Source organism: Phascolarctos cinereus, unplaced genomic scaffold (genome assembly GCF_003287225.1).
Source record: "Phascolarctos cinereus isolate Bilbo 61053 unplaced genomic scaffold, phaCin_HiC Scaffold_5;HRSCAF=322, whole genome shotgun sequence".
NCBI lineage: Eukaryota > Metazoa > Chordata > Mammalia > Diprotodontia > Phascolarctidae > Phascolarctos > Phascolarctos cinereus.
Window position 1 is genome coordinate 448,272,598 of NW_027555958.1, and position 26,113 is coordinate 448,298,710.

General features: G+C 51.4%; 1 protein-coding gene across 1 annotated transcript in view; it reads right to left on the minus strand.

Moving 5' to 3' along the window:
• Positions 1 to 26,113, minus strand: part of MKNK1 (MAPK interacting serine/threonine kinase 1) — a 46,108-nt gene that overhangs the window by 15,919 nt on the left and 4,076 nt on the right. Inside the window, 7 exon segments of the mRNA XM_020987653.2 lie at positions 232 to 336; positions 2,635 to 2,708; positions 4,745 to 4,824; positions 7,641 to 7,738; positions 11,759 to 11,860; positions 14,717 to 14,804; positions 18,940 to 19,128. Of these exon segments, the coding sequence (XP_020843312.1) occupies positions 232 to 336; positions 2,635 to 2,708; positions 4,745 to 4,824; positions 7,641 to 7,738; positions 11,759 to 11,860; positions 14,717 to 14,732 (475 nt within the window). The 5' untranslated portion in view covers positions 14,733 to 14,804; positions 18,940 to 19,128.

Here is a 26,113-nt window from a genome sequence, read left to right on the forward strand (position 1 = left end):
ACTGACCTTCATTTAACTAGCAAAAGTCAGTCTCCCAGTTAGAGGCATGGCTTAAACAGAGTTCCAGTTGAAAAAAAGAGAGAAAGAAGAGACTTTGGGCCCCCTTGGAGCTCCAGAACATCTATCAAACCCCAAAGCATTTGCCAAGCCATCAGGCCAGGCCAACCCTCTGAAGAGCCTCAGGTACAGTGGGCCTCCAGCAAAGGGCACCCAGAGGTCTAGATCACTCACCTTTTGTATGCAAGAAGTCCAGGGCAGAGGAGACATCACGGACCACCCGGCTGGCTTCCCGTTCGTTGAAATGCTTTCGTTTTTGGATGTGGGTGAAAATAGAGCCTTTGGCGAAAGAGAGAAGAGGATAGAGGGGAATAAGAAAAAAGAATTTGTTAGACACCGGCTAGTCAAACAATTCAGTGATCAAACACTGAAATCTGGGATTTAGTATGGTGCTGGGACAATGTGTCTGAGTCGAGACTGGTGGCACTGAACATCCCCAATATTTGTTCAGTTTGGCTCAAAAAGAATGAGGCAGGAATTGCTTTAATAATAAGAGCTCAGCATTTCTATAATGCTTTAAGGTTTGCTAAGTACTTTACAAATATTATTTCATTTTGTCCTCACAACAACCCCAGGAGGTAAGTGCTATTACTCCCTCCATTTTATAGATGGGGAAACTGAGACAGGCAGAAATTAAGTGACATGCCCAGGGTGATACAGCTAGTAAGTGGCTGACAAGATTTGAAGTTAGATGTTCTGTATTCTAAGTCCCGGGCCACTGCGCTGCCTCTGGGTCCAGGGCTGGGACTACCTGCAACCCAGGAGCCCCTCTGGGGGTGAGGGGCCCCTCACAGGGCCTGACTTCCTGGCCACAGAGGACTTCCCTTTGGGAGCACTATAACACCTGACTAGAGATGCAAACATGCACTGTCTGTAATATCTTTTTTTTCCCTCTGAGGGGAAAGCTAAAAGGATTTGGATGGGAAAAACCCATGTTTACAATTTCTTCCCCTCAGCCCCCCCATCTGTCAATGAACCATGTTGTCTGAGTCACGTCTCTAACTGGTAGAGGCAGGCTGCCCTGGGCCTCCACAGTCTGGGCACATGGCCAGGCTCCAGGGCCAAGCATGGGAGGGCCTTCTGTCCACAGGCAGCGATTCAGCCTGGAGTTCCTGCAGTCTCTGGCTGAGGCCAACTCACTCCTTCAGAAATGAGATCCCAGCATCAGTGGGAGGCAAAGCGACCTTGGAAACATCCCCCACAAGGGCAGGAAGTTCTCCTCTGGACAGACAGCTGTCATCATTAGCATGGCAAGCTGAGGCCTGCCTCTCCAGGACTCTACAGACAGCTCTTTTGTTCCCCCAATAATCTATGGCCTCCAGGGCTCTCCTTGTCCAGACTGCCCTCCCCTGGACCTATGGGGATCAAACCTCCCTGGCGCTGGCCTCACTAATCACCCCTAACCTCTTCTGCCATTAGAAATGCCACATGGGCCACTAAGAAGCCCAGCTCCACCTTCCAGGAGGGGGCATGTACACGTATACATGTGCACACACACTCGCCTGCATGCACACATATTCCTGCCAATATGCCTCCTGGAGGGAGAAGGGGGAGTGGCCACATCCCTGTGGGTCCCAATGGGTCGACAAAGCTGGTTTAAACAAACTGACCATCAGGGAAGAGTCCTGGGTCTGCATGGGCCGGTGGAGAGGGTTTGGGCTTTACCCCGTGTCTGCTCTGCTGGTCACCAGATCTGCCACAGAGGCCATGTGGGATGGCGACAAGCAGCCTGCACGAGGGGCCAGAGGCTAAATTTCAGTTCTCTGGCCTATTAGAGGTGGCTTTCCCTCTCGGTGCCTCAGTTTCTGCCTCGACACTCCCCAAGTATCCCTGTAGCTTTCAAACCCTATGCTCCACGAAGTGTTCGGCCAATGACCCTTCAAACTTACTGATCTGTGACTGGTCAGCTCAGTCGGCTCAGCCCCAAGGCTGATGAGGTCAAGCACAGATGCTCAATCCCCAGCAATGCCATTGAGCTTTACCCAAAGAAAAGCTCACCCTCTGGGCAGGCCGCAGCCCTCCTCACCTCTGCTGGTTCCCACTCAGCTGCACCCCAAAGGGCCTGGAGGAAGGAGGGGAAGAACAGAACATGGGGAGAGGAAGACAGCAGCTGCTCCCACCGGCAGGGGTGCTACGGACAGATAGAGGGCCAGAGGGCCAAAGGGCCAGGCATGCTGCTGGTCCCACTCAAGCTTGGCTCCAAGCCCTAAGCAGTGAGACTCTTCCCTCCTCCAGTGAATGTTTCTGGCATAACCAGTGCACTGAAAAACTCCCGCCCCATAATTAATTTTGTTAAGTGGTGAATCTGTCAAAGCAGGGGATTGGTAAATTGATGACTAAATTTATCTATATGCGATCCCTATTATAATGACAAAGCGCTTATAGAATGCCAAACGGAGGCCTTTTAAGCTGCACAAATGTTAATTATCCTCCTTCCCCCCGGCCTCTCTTCTCCCAAATCAACGGCAGTTCTAAAGTCCTTCATCCTTTTCATTCCAGAATCAGTCTAGGGGCCTCTGGGAGTCATGGCGGATCATCACCGCCCACGGCAGCAGCAGCAGCCGGCACAGGAAGTACCTCCTTGTAGTTTCTCAAAGACCAGGTAAAATCTTGCATCATCTTCAAAAAATTCGATCAGCTCCAAAATGTTCCTAAAAGGGAAGAGAATAAAGAAAGATCTGATGGGGGAACCGGCTGTGACCCTCCTTTATGGCCAAGAGGCACCCTGCTGTGGGTCAAAACTCAAGCTGGAATGGGTGTGCTCGCCAGGAATTGGCGCTCTGGAAGGAGCCTCGGGTGCACGCTGGCTCCAGGTCACCTTATCTTTCCATAATGTTGTATCCCCTGTGCTTTCCCACCAAGCCCGTGCTGTCAAACCCCAGCCCTAAAATCCGCCAGGTAGGGTTATAAAAAAGTCCCGGTCACATTAGACCCAAGAAAACCCACAGCAGCCGACGGTAAGCAATTGCGGTTAATAACGTGGAATAGGAGGCGTGTGTCCTGGAGGCAAGTATAAAATAATTACTTGCCCTCCTCCTCTCCCATAAATCACAGGGCAGTATTTACATGGCCTGGAGAAAATGGAAACATCTGTCAAATAGACTGGGGGCCGAACGTGGGCGCCGCCAGCCCCCCGACTGCTAAGTGCTGCTTAATGAAAGAGCGGGTGCTTTGCAGCCGTGGGTACTTGTAGCGCTCCCCGGTGAACACTCTCCATCTGCCCAGTATTACATGCTCTGCCAACAAGGTCGTCTTGTAGCTCAGCAGGGAGACCGACCACCGGCCTGGCTTCCAGGGCGGGAGAGACGGCTGGGGGGGCTTGCTTTCTTTTCTTTTTTTTCCTAGAGTGAAACAAACTGAGTCGAGCTTCTAATGCTGAAGGAAGAAGCTAGGGGCTGGAAATGGAGCTGGACCTCTGCCTCCTAAAGACACCCTGACCCCTCCAGGAAAGGCTGAGGATGGAGGCCAAGGATGACAAGACTAAGCATCTACCGTGTGCCAGGCCCCAGCCTCGAGGAGCTGGGTACAAATAGCACACATACGGGATCAGCCGGAGACAACGAACAGACGGAAGGCAGGAGGGAGTCTTCACCTGAGACTGGAGGGAAGCCAGGAGGCAGAGAGGAGGAGGAGGCCCACAGAGGAGAGTCAGAGAGTCGAATGTGGGGGGCAGCCAGGAGGCCAGGGTCCCAGAGTGTGTGCAGGGGGGGCAAGGTCTAAGAAGGCTGGAAAGGGAGGAGAAGGGCTCCAAAAGCCAAGGAGAGGGATATCAATTCAACCTGGGAGGAGACAGGGAGTCGGGGGGTTCACTGAGTGCAGGGTGTCAGTCCTGAAAAAAACAATAAAAGCTTCTTCCATTGAGATTCCAGTAATTCGAGGACTCCTATAGTGCCTTCAATTCAACAAACATTTATTAAGTGCCTACTACATGCAATGCACCATGGAAAGAGAGCAGATGTAGAAATACATGAGCCCAGACTTGGTCCCTGCCTTTATGAGGGGGCAGACTGTAGTATGGGAGATATCACACACACACACACACACACACACACACACACACACACACGCTTCAAGACAGAACATGCCACAATCAGGGCTAGTCAAGGTCTGAGAAGGAAAAGGCACAGAATACATTACCCCTACTGAAGACCTTGGTCACAGAATGGATTGGGGACGCTAGTATAAAATAATAGTGGCATTCTCATAAATCATGCCATTTCTCGAGGGCCCTAAGACTTACAAAACACTTCTTTCTCCCCCAAACAATTCAGTGGGCCCAGGGTATTATCCACCCCCCCCCCCCCGGCCAATGAGAAGCCTGAAGCTTTGAGACAGGAAGTGACCAGCTCAGGGTCACAAAGCAGCCAACCACATGACGATGCTTCTCTGCAGAGGGCTTCCTAAGCAAATTAGTAATTGAGTTAACTCCTGAAGCTGAAGGAGGCATGGGCACCACAGCAGCCGATCTGCAAACAAGGTGCCTACCACAAGCACTGGGCTGGAATCCTGGCTTTTTAGAAGCCTCATGACTGGGTGGGTCACTTCCCCAGGGATAATACTCAGGGAGCTAGGGACCTCCCAGGACTGAAAATCAAAGGTCAAGGGCTTTGTAAACTGTCCTTCCCTACCCCACTCCCCTGGGGGAAGGGGGGGACCCCAAGAAGCAGGCAGGCTCTCTCACACTCACTTGTTGCCTTGACACTGATACAAGGTCTCTACCTCTCGAAACACCCGGCTCCGACTGTGCCCAGCTTGTTTCTCGATGATCTGTAGGAAGAATGATGTCGGTCAGCCGTGAGCCCCCAGGGCCCTGGGTTTAGGAAGGAGATGGCTGGGGTGATGTGGCCAGGCCACATCAAATGATGGCTACGTCTAGGCTAGATGGAGCCAGAGACAGGGGCATAGGATTCTGCCAATGTCAGCTACGTTCAGGTGATGGGTGATGACTGCCTCCCCTCCAAAATTCAATCCATTTGCACATCTGCCACGTGCTGGGTGAGGATACAGAGTCAAAAACAAAACTATCTCAGCCCCAAAGGGAACTCGCCTTCTACTAGAGCAAGGCTTTCGAACTGGGGGCTGTGACCTCCCGTTTAAAAATATTCTGCGCAGATCGAAGCACACTATTTGCTATTTTTTCTTCTGTTGAGTTTTGTTTCCTCTTTCTGGTGGTTCCTCCTATTGGTTCTAATTCTTACAACATCACTGATGTGAAAATATGTTTAATGAGAATGTATATGTATAGCCTATATCAGATTATGCACTGTCTTGGGGAAAGTGGTGGGGAGGAAGGGTGAGAAAAATTTGAAACTCAAAAACATATGGAAGTGATTGTTGATAAATCAAAATTAATTTTAAAAAATATTCTGATGATTGTATCTCAATACAATTTCAATGTGATTCATTTTCTTTATAATCCTAGGTATTTTATTTTGTGCATTTAAAAATGAGTCTGAGAAGGGGTCCCTAGGCCTCTCCAGACTGCCTGGTCGGGGCTCCAGGACATAAAACAGACAGAACCCCTGGTCTAAGGGTTCTCCCAGACAAGTGAACACAAGGTAGTAATCAGGGGAGGGAGACAGCCCTGGCAGCCTCGGGAATCAGCACCCTGGCAAAGCCTTCCAGGCAGAGGTGCCAACCCCAATAGCTCATACAACATGAAACAGAACATTCTAGGAGTGAGGAACAGCCAAGGCAAAGGCCTGGACGGGGAGACAGAGAGTTCTAAGAGCAGCTAATAGACCAATCCTGCTGAACAGACCAGGCATGACTAGGTAGGTGTAGCATGAAGCCAGGATGGAAAGGTGGGCTGGAGCCAGCTTGTGACAGATTTCAAATGCTAGACTTAGAATCTATATTTGATCTGAGGGGGGGGGGGCCCTGGAGAGTTTCTTTAGCCAGGTATATCATGATCAGATCTAGGCCAGCTGTGTGGGGGATGGACTGGCGAGAGAAGAGACCAGCAGCAGGGAGCCCAATGAGGAGGCCAGAACAGAGGGAAAGTCTCTGGTGGTAGCCTTGCCCCACCCCCCAGCTGTGGCCTCCCCTTAGGCTTCACTGAAAAAATGGAGGCCATTCTGAGAGTATTCTCTTCTCCCCTCCTCCTCCTCTTCTTCCTCATTGCTTCTCTCTCTACCTCCCAGTCTCCTATATGGCTGCTCCTTGCCTCTCTATATATACCTTAGATCCCAGCCCTCCCTGCTAATCCAGAAGACTATCCCCTCTATCTCTCCTCTCTCATATTTATCTTCCACCTCTCCCTGTCTACTGCTGTTTTCCTAGTGCCTATAAACAAGCCCATGTCTCCTCCATTCTCAAAAACCTTCACTTGCCCCCTCCATCTTTGCTATCATCCTATATCTCTTTGGCTAAGCTACTTGATAAAGCCATCAAGATACTACTCTTTTTAAAAACAATTTTACAATTAAAAAAATTCACAAGTATTAATTTTTTCTCCCTACCTTCTCCCCCACCTCTGAAAAAAGAAAAAAGAAAAAACAAAACTTTCACGACAAACATTCAGTTGAGCAAAACAAATCCCCACATTAACCGTTTCCTTCAGCATCGTTAGCCTTCGACCTCTTTGTTAGGAGCTGGGTGGCATCATTCACCCGTCACCAGTGCTCTGGAATAGCAGGTGGTCATTGTGTTAGCCAGAGCTCTTGCATCTCTCATGGTTTTTCTCATTGTTTACAATGATGGTGTTCCCTCTGCATCAGCTCAGATAAGTCTTCCCTGGTCTCTCTGAATTCATCCCTTTCATTTCTTACAGCATGACTGCAGTCCATGACATTCTTATGCCATAAATCCATGCCCTGACTGATGGGAAGCCCTTAGCCGCCAGGTCTTTGCCATCTACAAGCAGTACCTCCAGGGTGCCTCTCACCCCCTTGCATACCCTTTACAATCGGACTCCCAGCTAAAGCCTCCCTCCCCAAAGTCACCAGCCAAACCCAGCGGCCATCAGATACTGTCGATCACACTCTCACCCTCGATTCTCCGTCTTCCCTGGACCCTCACTTGACCCGTCCATCCCTGTGTTAACTATTGTCCTATTTCTCTGTTGCCCCCTTGGCTAAACTACTTGATAAAGCCATTAAGATATTCTGTTCTTATTTTAAACAATTAAGAAAAATTAACGAGTATTTATTTATTCCACTGCTGATCAGCCCGGGGCTCTGACCTGCTCCACTTCCAATCCGGTGTGATGCCAGCCTCAGTGTGAAGAGACCCTACCAGTTCAGACCCTCGAGGCTCAGCACTCCCGAGCTCCAGCCATCCACTAGCCTCAGCCCCTCCAATGGGAGGAATTATGGGCATTCCATTCATTTTTCAAAGGATGGAACCATGTTTTTTTTTTTAAGGCAACTGGGGTTAAGTGACTTGCCCAGGGTCACACAGCTAGTAAGTGTCAAGTGTTTGGTCTGAGGCTGGATTTGAACTCAGGTCCTCCTGACTTCAGAGCTGATGCTCTATCAACTTCGCCATCTAGCTGCCCCTCAAGCATGTTATTTAAGGCCGGTCCGATAATGGCTACAGGTCTGTTTACAAGCCCAAACCTGGGCCTGTCTGGGGACACCTACCTTTACTGCATATTCTTTGCCATTCTGCAGACTCACAGCACCTTGAACTTTGGCGTAGGCGCCTTCTCCAAGCAGCTCAGAGGTCAGCCTGTACAAATCTGGCAAGGACGTGAGCAAGAACGAAGGCCATTAGCTGGTGGAACGTCCTTTTGGGATGAGCTTCCCCCCGCCAGGCAGCAGCTACACGAGATGAAATCCTGCCTTTGTGACTTCCTCCTGGCAGGCCCCTGGGCCTTCTCTGCCTCTGTTGCCTCATCTGTAAAATGAGGGGGCAGGTCTAGAGGACTACTAAGCTAGGTGACCTGCAGCAGCCAGGCTTTAATGAGGGGTTAATCATGACAAATTCACCTCACTCATAAAGTAGCTGAGATACCAGGCGGGCTGGGCATTTGTCATATGCACAGCCTAGTGTGACAGAGGAATGGGATGAGACGGCGTGCCGGTCACTCCTGAGCCAGGCTGGGGCTCTATGGAAACCAGCCTGTGGCAGGGCACAAGCTGTATTGGGCCCAGAAGCCCCACACACAGGGCGAGCAGCTTGGACTACCTTCCAAAAGAAACGCAAACCATCCACACACCAGCAGGCTCGATGATCCCCCCCACCCGTGCCCTCTGCTCTCTAATTTGTACCTCCCAAGGCATCCTGACATGCAAGCCTCAGTCTGAGCCGAATCTTTCTCACCAAGCAATTTGATTTTTATCACTGACTCATGAAAAACCCAGTCGTGCCTGCACAAAATGCCTTTGATCCTGTTCTTTGAAGGAGCAAGGCCTGTGGGCAGAGAAACTCTTCTAGAAACCTTGGGGTGTTTGCACCTAGCACTGAACTGAGCCCTGTGGGCTCCCAAAGGCCCCAATCCTGCTCGAATCCTAAACTGGGGGCTTGAGATGATGTCACGTATGTCTCCTAATGGACTCGGTGGTTTGGAATTAGTCTTTTATAACAGCCAGTCAGAGTGACGGGCACCAGAATTGATCCTTGCCCAACAGAAGGCTCGGCTTGGAAAAAACCAATCAGCCACTCAGTCTGCAAAGTGAGGAAGCAGGCCAGAAGTGAACAGAACAAAGGAGAGGCCAGTGTTCAGTCACCCCCAACATAACTGCTTACCAAGGGTGCCTAACCCTCAGAGCAGGGAGGGACCTCAGGATGCAGCTGGTTCACTCTGCTAGAACCAAAATACACCACAAAACCCCTGCAACGAGGGACTCCTCCAGGGACGGAGACCTCACTACCTGTGCCTCCTCAGGCAGCCTCTTGGAGACGGCTCTCATGTTCTCCTAAGCCTCTGAGGGAGCACCCCCTCGTTTCCCACCTGGGTAATGGGCACACCACCAGTGCCCTCAGTTCAGAATGTACACTGATGAAAAGAGGTGGTGGGCGCAGGGGAAGGAGACCACCTGGATTTCAGCCCCGCCCTGCCCCTCACTGGCTGTGCAGCCCCGGATGGCCACTTCTGTCCAGCCTTAGCTTCTTCCTCTCTGAAGCTGAGGTACTCCATCACCCCTCCCCGTCTTTCTCCCCGAGTCACCATGAAGATCTTCTAAAGGAGGAGACAAAATCACTGACCCCGAGCTAGAAGTGACCCGGAAGTCATTTGATCCAACTGATAACTGAACAAAAGTCTTCTCTACACCATCAGCCTCGCCTTGGAGCCCTACAGAAATGGAGAGCTCAGCACCACGGCCCTGCTCAGGAGGATCGTTCCCTGACACCAAGCCTAAACCTGCCTCTCTGGGACTCCCCTCCACTGCTCCTGGTTCAGTCCCTGGGGGCCAAGCAGAGCAAGTCACAGGATCAGATTTCAAACTGAAGGGACCTTAGAGGTCAGCTAGTCCACCGTGCCTCGCCTTCAAGATGGGGAAGCCCAAGAGGCTGCATGACTTGCCCGAGGCGACTCAGGGAGCAAATGGAAGAGCTGACCGAGTCCAGCCATCTTCCCTCCAAGCCAAGCCTCTTCCCCCTCCTAGGCATAGCCCTTCAGGACAGTAAGCCCCTCCCACCTAAATCTTCCCTTCCCCTCACCCGGAGCCACCCACGTTCCCTGCCCTGGCTGCCCTCATCTCCTTTGGATGCTGTGCAGAATGTCAACGTCCTTCCTAAAATGGGGTGCCGCAGCCCAAGTGGCTGCTCCAGACGTGGTCCACTCAGCACAGAGGCTCAGCCTTCTGCCTCGTCCTGGACACTGGGGCTGTCTGGGTCCCCAAAGCCTTTCTTGGCCACTACTGACTGCAAAAGCCCAGAGATCTTTTTTTCACGTCAATGTCTGCCTCATCATTTCTCCTGCATCTTATACTTAAGAAGTGGTTTTTTTGAACCCATCTAAAACACTCAGTTACCCCCATTAAAATTCATCTCACTCAATTCCTTTTGAAGCCTGACTTGGCTCTCCCCCCCAGCTTTGGGCCATCCAAGCCCAACAAGACTGACAAGTACACCTTTACTCAGGCTACTGATAAAGACGAGAGGCCAGGCCCAGCCTGGTGCCGGGGAGCTCCCCTGCACACCTTCCAGGATTCCCAGAATTTGAGAGTTAGAAGGAAGCAGCAGGGTCATCGATCTGGCCCAGCCCAGCCCTGGCAGGAAGCCAGCCTCTGCCAGATGATTCTCAAGGAGAAAGAACTCACCCACCACCAAGGAGGGAGGTGACAGGAAGCTCTGAATGCGGAGGCCTCCTAGGGCCCAGGAAGCTCTGAATGCGGAGGCCTCCTAGGGCCCAGACATTCAGCCTACGATAAAGAAACCCGCTTCCTCTCTTCTGAGGACAGGAGTGAGGGACGTGCCTCTGCGGCTGAAGTGGAGTGAAGTGGTTACGGGGGGTGCGCTTTGCTTAACTCTTTATTTTTGTTGTGGTTCACAGCAGCCTACATTTCTAGAGTGTTTTAAGTTTATCAAAGCACTTTACACTTTATCTGGTTGGAAACTATTATCTCCAGTTTACAAATAAGGAAACCAAGGCTGAGAGCCTATAAATGACTGGCCCAGGGTTATAAATTATTATCTTAGACAGGATTCCAACTCAGGCCTTCCTAACTCCAGTTTAGTGCACTATCCTCTAGGCCATGAGGCTAAGGGATGCCCACCTACTATGTGTCAAATGCTCTAAGGACTAGGTATCCAGCCACAAAAGAGTCAACCCCTGTCCGAATTGGGGAGACAACCCCAGAAGGGAATGGCGGCCAGGGAGTTTCAGGATGGGTAGTGGGGCCCCAAGACACACCCTTCTCAGCAGCCATGGAAGCAGTCCAAATCATCCATCGTTTGGGTTGCTGTGGCCAGAGCAAGAGGCAGAAGGTGTTGGGGTGTGTGGGTTACATGCGTGGGTCCGGGAGACAAAGTGGCCGGGGAGCATGGCTAAGTGGGTGTGAAGGTGAAGCAGCAGCTTGGACTGTGTGAGGCGGAAAGCACACTAGTCTCAGAGTCAGGGCAGGCTCTGATGGGAGCTACGTGGCCACAGGCATGTCCTGCTGCCAGCTAAGGTGCCCATCATCAGCCTGTTCCTTGTCCTCTTTCCCTCCCAGCCCTCTCAGCCCAGACATCTGAAAACTGACTCACTGCACGGAGAACAGAGACGTGATCTGGGGAAGCTGACGTCAGAACAAGGATGACGACACTGAAGGGCTGTACAGATTGCCCCAGATGGAGAAACTGAGGCAGAGAGCGATGGAGTGACCAGGCCCTAGTCATACACTACAGTGTCAGAGCTGAGACTTGAACCCAGGTCTGACCTTTCATCTGTTACCATGGCAACCTCTCTCTGGGCCTCAGTCTTCCCCTCTTTTAACCCACCCTAACATCCAGTCTTTAAGTACTGGAAGGAATATCACCTGAAAGAGGGATCAGACTGGTTCTGTTGGGCCCCTGGAGGCAGAAACAGGCACAAGGAGGGGAACTTGGAAAGAGGCTGCCTGGGAGGGGGACGACTGGGTGCCAGACCTGTCCTAGGGTAGAGTCTTACTGGGGTGGGTTGGGGGCGGGGTTGTACCAGATGCCTCCTAGGTACTGGGATTCGTGGCAGATGAGCCAGCCCTTCTTATATAATCCCGTGACTAGTGCACCACTGGGGTGCCATGGCACGAGTCAACACATCCAGGCTTGGAGACAGAAGCACCCAACTGACCTTCAAACCTTTCGGGCAAGGAATCAGTCGCTCGGGCCTTCCGTTTCTTCTTTCTCCTGGTGCCACTTTCGGAGATGGGAAGGGGCTGGCTGCTGCCCATCTCTAGGAGGGAGAGAGCAGTGAATGAATGCCACATGGCTGCCCCTCCCGCCCTCCGAGCCCTAGAGAAGGTGCCAGGGAAAAGCCAGGGAGGGCACAGGGAAGCCGCCGTTCCATCTCCACAGGAAGGACCATCAATTTGCTTTGCCCCAGAGGCAAAACGAAAGGTGAAGCCATTACAGAAGATTGTTAATGGTGAAAAGAAACTCAGACAGGCAAGGCAAGCAGGATTTAAAAAAAGCTCGGGAGTCCAGACAGAGCTCCACCCTGAGCCTCCCAGACCAGCATGTGAGGCACCAGAAAGGGATGCGGAAAGAAGGCCAGAAGACTCCTGACACACGGGTGGCAGATGGTGCAGGGTAAAGAGCCCAGGGTTCCAGTCCTGCCCTGACTGCTCTGGGCAAGTGTCTACCTCAGTTTCCTTGTCTGTAAAATAATCTTGCCCTCCCTCCCTCTTCAAGGCTGTTGCGGGGACAGACATAGTTTGGAAAATCTTCAATAGTTAGACAAATATGGGGCATTAGGGCAGACTGGATTCCTTATGTTTCTTTCAGCCCTAAATCCTACGATCTTATAGGAGAAAAATGCAGAAGTAATCAGAGTCCAGGATAGACTGGGCATGAAGGAATAGATGAATTATTTAGGAATCTTTCCTATCAAGGAAAGTGGAGGGGAAACAGGACACTCCCCCCTTTCTGATGGCCGCACTATAGAGCAAGGTCAGCCAACAGCTCATGCCCCCTTCACTGGAGGGGATGCAGCCCCTTCTGGCAGACACTCCCAGAGACCAAGGACTAGTTCAGGCCCCTGGGTACCCTAGCTCATTACCGTTCTCTCTCAGAAAAGCGCACGACAGAGACAGAGAGAGATGAAGAGAGAGAAGAAATGGAGGAAGGGAGAAGAGAGAAAGAGACACACAGAGAGACACAGAGAGAGAGAGAGAGAGAGATCAGGACAAAGTGACTATGAGACAGATGGACATGAGCACCAAGGTGGGAGCGATCAAGAAAGCAGGTATGAGACCAAGAGGTAGAGAGAGGCAAATAAATAAAATCCTGCGCTGGGAACCAATCACGAGGCTGCTTTGAAGACTCTACCGCAAGGGCCTTGCCTGGTTAAAGATAAATTACTCGTACAACACACCACACGCTGATCCAGAATGGAGGCTTAGCACTCTTTGCCTGCAGTTGGAAATAATAAGATTTTTTGAATTCTCTGTGTCTAAATCCCCACCTGGGCAATTAAACCTTTACATCCTTCTGAAATAACGGCCCTGGTGCATCGATGGGGTAGAGAGCGAGAAGGGGAGTCTTCTGGACCAACCTTCAATAAACACAGGCTTCGTTTTTTTCTCTGGGACTTTAAAATGGAAGCTGGTGAGCTGCTTGCCTGCCTGTGTCTCGACCAGAGGCAAGGTCTACACGGTTCTCTAAGGGCCCCAGCTGAAAACTATCAAGGAAATGGCAAGCCTGCCTGGGAAGATTGATGCCCATTGGTGCAGGTCTGTGGACGGCTCCCATACACAAGCACAGAACAGCTATTTGGAGAAAACGCACCGAATGTGGCACTTGGTAAATCCCACAACGTTCAAGTATGGACGGTGGGGCAGTCAAGTGTCTGACAGCTCAATCTGGGGGAGGGTCCAAAGGGCAAAGTCAAACCTAAGTCCAGCTCAGTCTCTATTATCCACAGTCACGGACCAGACCCACGACCTCAGCAATCAGCTTCGTGGAGCAGCCACAAGCACTCCAGGGACCGCCCCACATCCGGGAGCTCCGAGATAGCTTCTTCCCCCACCCTTCCCTGACTCACTCACACATTCAGTAAATGCCAACTGTGTGCAAAGTTTGGATGAAAAAAGCCCCAGGCCCCTTGGAGCTCACCAATCCCTGCCCCTTCCCACAGACATGGCATATTCCCAAGATGGGCTGACTTGGACGGGGGCTGGAGGAAAGGAGCACAGCCAGGTAGGCAAGGGGCCCCTCAGGGGGCTTCAGCAGGACACAGTCTCTCCCTAAGGCGAGGAGACAGATTAAAGGTGCAAGGATGAGAAAGTCCAGTGCCCCTCCTGGGGCAGCTGCAGCCAGCACAGAGAAAGAGGCTTTGGCCTCCATCTGCTCTCAGCTCGGCTCTTTAGGAGGCTGAGGACCAGGCTCCACTAAGGAGCCAGTGGATTTGGGAATAAGTCTCATCCCTCTCTTCCCTTTCCTTGACCACAATCTGACTGAGCTGGTGAAGTCCAGCCTAATGCCAGGGGGAACCACAGCATAGGAGCAGACAGCTTCCACCCCACCAGAAAAGCTACGACATTCCTAGGACCCCAGCAAGGAAGGCGAACCAGCTGCTTCATCCCCTTGGTTTTGATCATGGAAATGCTGAGACAGCCCCCTGTGGGAGCAGCATGCCTGCACACAGCCAAGTGGAGCTGCACAGCATGCGTGTATACACACATATCCCCCCCATTCACACACACACTCACCTCCACACACACTCCCCATACACAGTATACTGACCCCTTCCATACCCACCACATACACACACACACACCCATACTCACACACACTTCCCACACAGCATACACACACGTGCACCTCCACACACTTCCCCACATCTACACACTCACTCCCCACTCACTCCCCACATACAGTATACAGACCATCCCCCCCCATACTCACACACACTCATCCCTCCATCCACACACTCCCCACACAGCATACGTTCCCCTCACACACCCCACAGGCACACACATACATACATGCATACATACACTCCACCCCCCCACCACAGGAGTGCACGCGTGCACTCGCACACACACACACACACACACACACACACGTGCCTAGAAAGCCCAATGGGTACCTGCTCTCCTCTGCATGGCTCTCAGCAGAGGAGGGAGCGCCAGGAAGAACACCTGGGTAACTTTCCTTGAAGCAGAGATGTTTGGTAACTAGGAAGGAAAAATGTGGAATAACAGGATGTGAAGGAGAGAGAGCCAAGCCTTAGACTGCCATTAGGGGTCACCAGCCTAAAGCCTGAGGGCTCTTGTCCCTCCTCACTCTACACAAACCAGGTCTCTTTTACCCCCAGGAAATTCTGCCTCTTGATTCTAGAGCTTTCTAGAATCCTTAGCTGTCTGACCTGGAGGGGACCCTCTGAGACCAGCAGGTCCAAGCCTCTCACCCTCCCCCCCACTTTAAACATGAAGGGAGGTGCAAAGAGGACATGTGACCTGTCCAAGGTCACCTGGTTGCCAGGCCAGGCTTTCCCAGTTCTTCACACAAACAGATGCCTCAGAAGCTCAGAGTTGGAAGGGATGAGGGAGGGCGTCTGGCCCAGCCCCTGCACAGCCTCTCTGGACCCTGGCTCTCTGGTTTCCACCTGGACAGGCCCAGTGACAGGGGACCCACTCATCCCATGGCCTGGCAGGACTCTAACTGTGAAGAAGTTCTGCTGAGTGCATTCACCCTGCATCTGGTCACTACAGACCAGGCCAGGGAAGCTGGCCAACACTGGACCTGTCGCCCCAAACGCAGAACTGGAAGTGCGCAAGCCTATTATGCCACCAATATGGCCTAAGGGGCCCGATAAACAAGCACGTATAAGCCGAGGGGCACAGAGACATATGTCACCTAGTGCCCGCCCTCCAGGACTTCCCATTCCACCAGGAAACAGAACGAGTTCCCAGAGAAAATGCAGGCTATGTACCTGCCAGTGACACCTAGACTGAGGGTGAGTGGAGATGGGAGGAGCCCGGGGGACAGGAAGAACCTTTCAGGAATGGGAAGGATGGTCTGGGGGAGGCAAGGCCTGGAGGCTGGAGGTGGACCAGGGTATGTGGGGAACAGTAAGCTGGCCTGGCTGACAGGAACCTAGTGACTGAGTGGTATTTTCTAAGTCAGAAAAAGAAAAATAAGAGGGGAAAAAAATCAATCTAACTGATCAATACATTGGCAAAGTCTGAAAATCTGCCCTGCAACATATACCCCTTGTGGAGCTCCGCCCTCTAGGATGGCAGTGTCTTCTCATAGCTCTCCTTAGCCAGGCTTGTTCTTTACAATTTTGTGAGAGTTAGTCAATAAACATTAATTAAGCGCCTACTGCATGCCAGGCACTGAGCTAAGCCCTGGGATACAAAGAAAGGGAAAAGTAGTCCCTGCCCTCAAGGGGTTCACAGTCTAATAAGGGAGATAACATGCAAACCACAGTCAGGATACATCGAGATCACCAACAGAGGGAAGGCGTCGATATTAAGGGGGATCAGGAAAGGCCTCCTGTAGAAGGAGGAACTTTACTTATCTAATATTTTTTTAGGCAATTGGGGTTAAGTGACTTGTCCAGGGTCACACAGCTAGTAAGCATCAAGTGTTTGGTCTGAGGCAGGATTTGAACTCAGGTCCTCACTTCAGGATCAGTGCTCTACCCACCTAGCTGTCCTGAAGCGGGGACTTTAGCTGAGACCTGAGGGAAGCCAGGAAAGTCAAGAGGCAGAGATGAGGATGGGGAGCATTCCAGGCAGGGAACACAGCCAGAGAAAGAGCTCAGAGTGACATGGCCAGACCTGCTCTCAAGATAACTTGGGCAGGTCAGAGGAAGACAGACTGCAGTGGGGAGAGACTTAAGTCAGCGAAACCCCTCAGCAGCTACTGTGATGGTCCAGGGCTGAGTGGACATGGGCCTGCATCAAGGTGGTGACAGTGTCAGGGGACAAGGACAAGTATCCGACGGATCCGGGAATGAGAGATAGTGAAGAGACAGGTTTGGAGCCTGAGTGACGGGCAGGATGGTGGTGTCCTCCACAGAAATAAGGTCTTAGGGGGAAAGAGACATGTCTACAGGACACACCCGGGTGGAGATGTCCAACAGGCCACTGGAAATGCGAGACTGGAGGTCAGGAGAGATCAGATAATCATCGGCACAGAGATGATCAATAAATCCACAGGAGCTAATGAGATCAAGTGAAGTGGTATAGAGGGGGAAGAAAAGCGACAGGACAGAGCCTTGGATGACCCCCATCATCATTACGCAGCGAGGGGGATGAAGGGCATACAGACGGGGAGGAGAAGCAAGAGGAGTGGAGGAAGATGTGCCAAGAACAAGATGATGATGGACGGTGTCCAGAAGGAGGAGGACGGAGGAAAAGCCATGAGATCTGACAACAGAGAGATCCCCAGGAACCTTGCAGACAGCAGCTCCAGCTGAATGAGAGCTAAGTCCAAAGGGGGCCACGGCTGGCGATGATGGAGGAGAGACAGGAACGAGAGCTAGAGGGGATGGTTCCCGAGGGTGGGGGAGCCGTGGTCATGTCTGTAGGCAGCAGGGAAGCCGAAGGTGGGCATGGCAAGGCTGAGGAGAAGTGAGAGTGAGGATGCTAGAGGAGACTGTCTGCTGGGGCAGACGGGATGGGACAAGCAAGCAGGGTCAGCCTCGGGCAGAGGGCATACGAGGGATGTCCAATGAGGAGGAGGAGGGGGAAGCGGGAGCTCATGGCCACTGGCCACCACTTTTTTCAGTAAAATACACAAGGTCCGAGAGGGTGGAGGGAGGGGGATTTGTTAGAAGGGCCACTGCAGGGGGAGATATAAAAGGATTGCCTCGCAGCAGTGAGGGCCCAGGTGAGGCCATGAAACATACATCTGCAGCAGAGACTTCCTCTAGCTCCATTCAGCTGCAGAAGGGAGCAAGGGCAGCAGAGAGGGGTGAGGGTGGCAGAGGGGGCAATTCAATCGTCATTCTTTTGTGGCTGCTGCAGGCATTTTGTATTATGCCTTCTTGCTGCCCTTATTTCTCTACACACTTTCATTCCGGCCAGCTGTTGCCCAAACATAACACATCAGTTCAGCTGCATGGGGTGGGGGCAATGCCCCCCTCTTTGTTCCTGGGTCTCAGTACCTTTTCTTTCCTGACGGCTCCGCTCAGGTGCCACCTCTTGGGAAATAATCTGACTCCCCATTCTCCTCTAAGCCTCAGCTCTTCCAAGGCAGAGGAATCGTGGCCGTGGGCCTTGAGCCCTTAGGGACTGAGCCATGGAACTCTGTTGTGGGCATGCTTTTGTCCTCCTGGTCCCCCTGTGGAGGTGAGGGGAGTGCTATCCCCAGAGCTTCCTATCAGTACAGTTCACACACGTGGGATGGATCTGGGGCCAGGGAAATCAATTAGGAGACTGGTCGAACTGCCTAGGCCCGAGGGGCAGAGACAGGGCGTAACAACGCTCACTCCTACTTCACCGCAGCTTTAAGGTTGACAAGGCATGGAAAACCTCACACAGAGGAACAAACATAAGTGACTGGCCCAGAGCTATCAGGGAGGGAGAAGGGTTGTGCAGGTAGACCTGAGCGCACCTGGCAAGGGAGGACCCGCAGCTTACACCTCGCATCTTCAGAAGCTCCCAGGGAGCACGAGCCTGTCTACTCCTCTTTGACAGAAGAGAGAGCTGAGGCTCCAAAGAAAGGGGAGGACTGAATCAGGAGCTGAGCTAAAGGTCAGTGCCAGGTCAGTGCTGACCCCAAGTCTCTCTCTCAAGTGACTTCTCCAGGCCAATGATGGGGACAGGGCTTGAAAAGTCCAAGAGGTCTCGGAGGTTTCTAGTCCTAGGATGACGCCGATAACCAGAATGGATGGGGAAGTCAAGGGGATGGTCTGCTGGCTCAACAACAGGGCTAAACCACAGCGATGAACACACGGGGAGAGGCGGCTCTGGACTCAACCACGTGGGAACCAAGCCTGCAGGAAGCTCGTATGGGAAAGGCGCATTACGACTAGATGCCCGATGAGGAGGGGCGCACTTCCTGCTTAAATACTGGGTGGAGTCTCCAGAAACCTCATCCACGGCGGCACCACAAGGAAGAATTCAGAGAATAAACCACTGTGGGAAACCCAGCGAGCATCTTTGCCAAGCCTCTCAGGGAAGCCAAGCCTCCCAACCCAAATCAGCATTAAACTGGGCACTCCTCCCAGCCCCTCCCCCGAAGAGAAAGAGCAGCCCCCAAGCCTCACAGAACAGCCGTGCCCCGAGCAAAGCCAAGCCCAGCCCAGCTTTCTTTAAACAACCACCTGCAGCACTCCAAAGACCAAGTCATTCTTACCTAGACTTTCTCTCAGCTAGGTGAAGACAGAGTCTGAGAGAATTCAGGTCTCAACTGAACTCTAAATCGGCCGGCCTGTCCTTTTCTTCCGCAGCTTTGGGGCTGCTTTCATCGGTCCTTGTAATTCACCTGAAATGTGCAGTGAGCATTCAGTTCCCCAGTCTGCTGGCACCTCACCACATGTGGCATCTAAAAGAGACCAAGAGAAAGCATGCGCTAATACAAGGATCTAAGACATCTCCAAAGGCCTCATGGTGGAAAATGAGATCCACAAAGAAGAAAGAACTATGGAGTCTGACTGCAGATGGAAGCATACTATTTGCTATTTGTTTTTCTTCTGTTGTGTTTTGTTTCCTCTTTCTGGTGGTTCCTCCTATTGGTTCTAATTCTTACTTACAACATCACTAATGTGAAAATGTTTAATAGGAATGTATATATGTAGCCTATATCAGATTGCAAGCCATCTTGGGGAGGGAGGTGGGAGAGAGGGGGAGAAAAATTTAAAACTCAAAAGCTTATGGAAGTGATTGTTGATAATTCAAAATAAGTTAATAAATAAAAAAAAGAAGCATGCGCTAGAAGCCCTTTGCCCCCAGAAGGAAGGTCCGCGTGCCCCTTCTGGAGAAGGGTGAACCCCACTGAGCCCTACCGACCCCACACTCAGATGTGGAACTTCTTCATGGCGGCTTTTTCATCATCAGACGTGAGCACAAAAAAAGGCCCAACTCACCAACTACAGCATGGGGCACGTGAAGCTCTAAGACATCTCGAGGAGCCAAGGAACGAGGAAAGAAAGATCCATGGAAAAGGCGCTCTGGGGGCAACGCTTGAGAGAGAAGCCTCAGACACTTCCCAGGAAGGCTGAGCACAGAGTTAGCCAGGCTGGCCGGGCCTAGAACAGCCAATGGCAGGAGAGCTGCTGAACCACAGGCCTGGGGACATCTGGGCTCCCTCCTCCAAGACGGTTTCTATCTCGAGGCTCCAGTGCCAATCATAGGCCCCAAAGTGGCTCTGGCCACTTCCTTACCCTCAAGCTTGAACTTCCTTCCTCTACCCCAAAGGAAAAGTGCTGACTTGACACCCCAAGTATAATTTCTGGACTCCTGTTCAAAAAACATCCAAAAGACCTTTCCCACCACCTGATGGATAATTTTACCTGGCTACCAGGCCACTCTAGACTTTCTTCTGTCAACGGACCCTTCACACTATCAAAAACCCAGTCGTGTCTCCACCCCCTTCTCATTCAAACAGAAAATCCCTTTTAATTATCTAGCAGGATCCAGCTGGTGGCCCACCAGTGACAGGTCTACTGTGCAGCCTTACAGAGCCTGTCTCCCTGTCTGTGTGTCTGTCTCTCTGCTTTTCCATTTTTAGCATCTAGAAGGAAGCAGACTAGGAGAATAAGTAACAGCTCATACCGATGTACATTCTGTATCAGCGTTTTCTGGCTAGGCTTGTGATTTTAGTGGGGCAGGAGGAGAGATCTGCATCTGCCCTACAATTCCGAGTCAGAGAGCTCCAGTGACCAGCCCTGGGCCACCCAGCTGGTGAGTGTCTGAGGCCATATCTGAATGTGGGTGTTCCTGACTCCAGGCCTGGCGCTCTAACCACTGTGCTAGTAGTTGCCCAGATGTCTAGGCATCTTATATTTTTGGCACTGCTCAAGATCCAAAGAGTGAAGCTGCCGACTGAAGTTCCAAGCAAAGTGTGCCATGGACTGGATGTAGAGGGTGACACATGTGACTTTCAAAGGGAAAGGGGGCAAAGAGGCCAAGATGAGGAGTCATGGCACCCTGGCACGTGGACATGATGTGTCAGGCCAATCAACACAGTCCAGACGGAGGGGTCTGGCACACTGGAGATAAATTTCAAATGCCAAACACCTATTGTGTACAAGGCTCTGTCTCCTCTGCTGGATCTTCCTCTGGGTCGCCCCCCCTACCTATAGGTATCCCCCCAGGGCTCTGTCCTGAGTCCTCTTCTCTTCTCCCTCTGTACAACTTCATTTGGGGATCTCAGCAGCTCCCAAGGATTTAATTATCATCTTTACGTAGAATGCTGTCAAAACCGGAAGGGTCCTTAGAGAATATCTAGTCTAATTCTCACACTTTACAGATGGAGAAACTGAAGCTTAGAGATGGGGAATGAATGGCTTGCCCAAGTTCATAGACCTAGGTTGAGGAAGAGCTGGGACAGCCCCAGGTCTTCTGCCTCTCTTCATCCCCAGGGTCTTTCCTAAGATGATTCCAGGTCCAGTGATAACTGCTAACAAACATTCTCATTTTTTTCACTTGAGCTCCTTGAGAAAACTTGAAGTATAATCTGACACTCAATTTTTTACAGAAAATGAGGTAGACCAGTATTTACTTTGGAGCCTGGCCTACCTTGCAGCTGGTGCCTCCCATGATGCCTTAGGGCACTTCGAGAAGGAGACATGCAGAGAGTTCACTGAACTGAGTTGAATTTAGACTTGATATAGGGGGAAATATCCTCACACTCAGTGCTATGACAGAAGTGAATGAGCTGTCTCTGGGGTAGAGAGTTACACCCCCCCCCCACTCCCTAGGGGTCTTCGGGATGCTGGATAATAACTTGGAGCAGGGAGATGCCATAGATAAGGGGATTCTTAGTCAGGTAGGGATTGGACCTGTACCCACTGAAGTCTCTCCCAGCTCTGACATTCTATGATTTTGCCACAAACAGAAGGGGTAAGTTTAAAAAAAAAAGCCATTTTCCTCACCCAAGATTCTCGCCTCCTGAATCCAGATCCCTAAACTCAAGCAGACCCCAGAAAGCACTGACAGGTGACGCCAAGAAGAAAGGCAGATGAGTCCTCAGACCGATCACAGGGGCAGCAAAGAGGAAGCCCTCCTGACACTGTGATGCCATAACTGACGCCATCCCTCCATTAGTCACATCCTCATAGCAGCCAGACCAGAAGCCAAGAGAGAAGCCAGAGGCCCATGGGGCTAGCTTGACTCGTTAATAAAAGACAGCCAACAGCTGGAGATCAAAGGGTCCAGTTTAGGGACTCAACCCGACTCACATTTCTAGAGGACCTTAAGGGTTAGCCGAGTGCTTAGCACAGAGCCTGGCATGCAGCAGGCACTTAATAAATGCTTCTTGCATGATTTTTCAACAGCCTGGTGGGGAGGTGATATAAGTGCTATTATCACTCATTTAACAAATGACAAAGCCGAGTCTCAGAGAGAAGTGATTTTTTCAGAGAACAAACACTGACCTAGATCCTTCTGGTTCCATCTATGTCCAGAGCTCTTCCCACCAGGCCACAGGGCCTGACAACTGAACAGCCCAGGTAGCTTGGGTCAAGCCAAGGGGCCCACAAACCCTTTTCCAATGCAAGCACAGGGACTGTCCACAGTAGTTTTTCTTTCAATGAGCTAGTTCAATGAGCTTTTCTTAAATGCCTCGACTCCATGAAATGGAAAGCTATCGACCTGCCCTCATGTTGAAATCTGCCTTCCCTCTACGGCCTGCAGCCCACCTGCCAGAGGCAGGGATCTCAGGTAAAGGGATAAACCAGAAAGAGGCGGCCTGGCATGACAAAGGAGTCATGGGCTCTTTTCCCCCTCAGCCACACTGCACACGCACCCTTTCCTGATCCCTCAGCCTCGTGCTTGGACCCAAGGGTTGGATGATCTCTGTCAGCTCCAACAAGTCCAACCCCCTGATTCTGCAGACGGAACGCTGAGGCCTGGTCAGGGGCAGAGCCAATTAGTGGCAAGTCTAGGACAAGAATCCAGCACCCCTACAGTGTATCTACCCTGGGCCTCTGCAGACGTCCTCCATCCTTCCCCACATCCTCTCCACCCCAACAAGCCCCCAAACAAGTTCCAGTCCTTCTGCCTGGAACATCCTCTTTGCTTAGTAAATCCCTCCCCAGCCTCTGAAGCCCAAGCCAAATGTCACCTCTTCCTGGAAGCCTGCCCAGATCCCTCCAGCTGGGAGCACATGTATGCTCCTTGGGCATCACAAAGCCCCTCTCTGATGCATGCTATCATGGAATGCTAGCTATCTCAGCTTTGGAGATATGCAGTCTTTTGCAAGGGCAGGAATTGGGTCACATCTATGCCATGTACCTCCCCCAGGCCCAGCACGATGCTCTTCCCTCAGAAGGTACTTAAAAACGTCTGCAGAGCTGAATGCCTATCACAGAGCAAACTGCAGAGGATCAGGAAAGAGTCAGCGGAAGAAAAAGCACCCACTAAGCGCCAGACACTTTGGATACAATGCCCCCAAAACAGGCCCTGCTCTCAAGGAGCTGACATGCTGCTGGAGGAAGCGGCAAGCACACAGCCAAGTTACACAGAAAAGTCTTTAAATGTCAATACAAGGTAATTGGGGAGGGGGAGTCAGGGATCAGGAAAGGTCCCAAAGGGGAGCCGGCACTTCAACTGGGCTTTGAAGAAAGGCAGGACTTAGAAAGGCCGATGGGAGGAGGGAAGACATTCTGGGAGTGAGAAAGAGCCGGGGTGAAATCCGGAGGCCAGGAGAGGCAGGGCCACGTGTGAGCAGGACCAGAGTGCACAGAAGAGAGCCAGACAGGTACACTGGTGACAGCTGTGGAGAGCTTGGAAGGCCAAAGAGAGGCATTACCAGGGCTGTTCCAAAGAGGGGAGGGTTTGGGGGAAGGCTGATGAGGGTGGTTTGAGGTGCGTATAAGGCATCCAATTCAAAAGTCTAATAAGCAGTTACTGATGTGGAACTTCAGCTCAGGAGAAAGATGAGTCACTCAGTCCACAAGCATTTATTAAGCACTTACTGTATGCCAGACCCCATGCTGAGTGCGAGGGATACAAGGAAAGGCAAAACCATGGGCCCTGCCTGCCAGGAGCTCATGTCTAATGGGGGAGACAAAATGCAAACCACTGTGTATATAAAGATATAGATAGATAGACAGATACAGAGACAGCTAGATAGACATGTAATTTCAGAGGGAAGATAGCAGGGAAGGAGAGAGAAAAGTCTAGCAAAAGGCTCCTGCAGAAGGTGGGATTTGAGCCGATTCTGGAATGCAGGCAGAGACAGGCCCAGTGGAGCTGGGTCATGGAAGGCAGTACTGTATAAGAAGGCCAGAAAGGTAGGAAGGGGCTGAGGAAGAAGGGCTTTAAATAACCACAGAAGAATTTAGATTTGATCTGCATAATGGAGGTAATTAAACCTCTGGGAGCTGAAGAAGTGATTAAGAGAGTAAAGAGAGAAAAGGGAGGACTCAGGGCAAACAGGGCCTTCAGGAGTTAGAGGGCAAGCTGGGAATGAGGCTCCGGCTCTAAGGAGCCTGAAGAAGGATGGGCCAGACAGGGAGAACAGGGAGGGAGCAGAGTCACCCAAACTTGGAAGAGACAAGCTGGTTGATGGTCAGTATATAGAAGAGCCGTCAAGAAAAATGAGGAACGAATGCAGAGGCTGCTGGATTTGGCCATTATGAGATCACCGGTAACTCTGGCTGGAGCCATCTCACTGAAAGGATCAGGTCAGGAGCAGACAGTAGAGGGCTCAGGACAGAGTGACAGGAAAGGGGAAAGCACCAAGCTCTTTTGAGGGGTTTGTCCCAGAAATGGAGGCAGGCCATAGGATGGAGCTTAAGGGATGCTAGGGGGAAGTGAGGATTTTTTTTTAAAGGATAGGGAAGAGGAAACCAGGGAGATAGGGAGAAAGTGAAATTTAGAGAGAAAGGATGATACCAGAAGCAAAGATGGGAGGGGCAGGGATTGAGGGCACATGTAAAGGGTAGTTATTTCCCTACACAGAGGAGAAGGGCCACCTCTTTATCAGAGACAGAAGTAAAAGAGGAAATAGTGGGGGATGATGTCAATGGGTTATCAAATGATGAAGATGAAGCTCTCAGTGAAGAGTTTCAATTGTTTCGGTAAAATATGAAATATGGAACATGGCTGAGAAGGTGAGAGGAGTGGATCCTGTGGGAGGCCTAGGGAGGGATAAACAGGCTTGGAATAACCATTGTGGAGTGTGGGAAAGATGATCAATGAGGGATAGTAAAATGACTGCCTTGCTGCAGTCAGAGCCCAAGTGGGATGAAAAAATGGGCTGAGGCAGCACCGAGAACACTCTCCCCCAGCTCTGCTCAACACCACTTGAGGAGGGTACTGGTGGTGAAGATGCTCTGGGAGTGTGTTTTGGCAAGGCCCCAGATGAGAGATAGCAAGGACCATAAAGCAGGGGGTAATATACACTTGTGCTGGTTCACTAAAGCTTCAAGATGATGAAACAGAGGAGTGTCAGCAGAACAGGGTTGTTGGCTTGGCAAAGTACCAAGGAATGAAGTCAGAGTGAGGATGAAAGACAGGCTGAGGAAGAATATGGCATTCAAGGGAGAGGGGATGATTGGAGAAGCATCTCAGAGTTCATGAACAGGGAGGTGGCACATGTGGGGGTGATGGAAAAGTCAAGAGGGTGACCACCCCTGTGGTATGGCTGAGGTGAAGTGGAGGAAGGAATCAGGTTAGGGCACCTGAAGGAATGTCAGCGGGATGCTAAAGTCCCCTAGGATAAGGGTAGGAGTTGGGTTGAAAAGGGAGACTGTGAAGCTGGCACAGAGAAATGAGGGAGACTGTGCCGGGGATCAGTAACTAGCAGTTATAAGGATCTGGGTTGGGTGAGAACTATGGCTCCATGAAACCCCAAAGGAGGACAGGTTGCTGGCTGACAGCAGGTGGGAGGAGGAGAATTTGGCAGTGGTGATGAGACACACTCCACCAGCTAGGTGGTTAGGAGAGAGGGTACAACCAGGGTGGCAAGGAAGGCCAAGGAGGCAGAGGGTCATCTGGTGGCAACCAGTTCTCAATGCAGGCCAGAAGGTGGACAGAACATCAGGGAAGAAGTCTAAAATGAAGGGACTTCATTTTTTTTCTTTTAATGATAGAGAGGGAATTCCAGGGGGCACAGGGGAAGGCATGAGTAGACATGTAGTGAGATACTGAGGGGAGTACAGGGGAGGTAGATGGGTCACCATGATAGTGAAGAAAGAGAAGCGGTCCTAGACAGAACCTTAGAATACAACTACGGGGGTAGAATATGGGTGATGATCCCTCAGAGGAAATTAAGGAGTAGTCAGACATGGAAGGCAAGGTAGAAGAGGATGGAAAAGACGAAACCCAGAAAAGAGAGAGAAGTAGGTAGGGAGAGGAAGGAA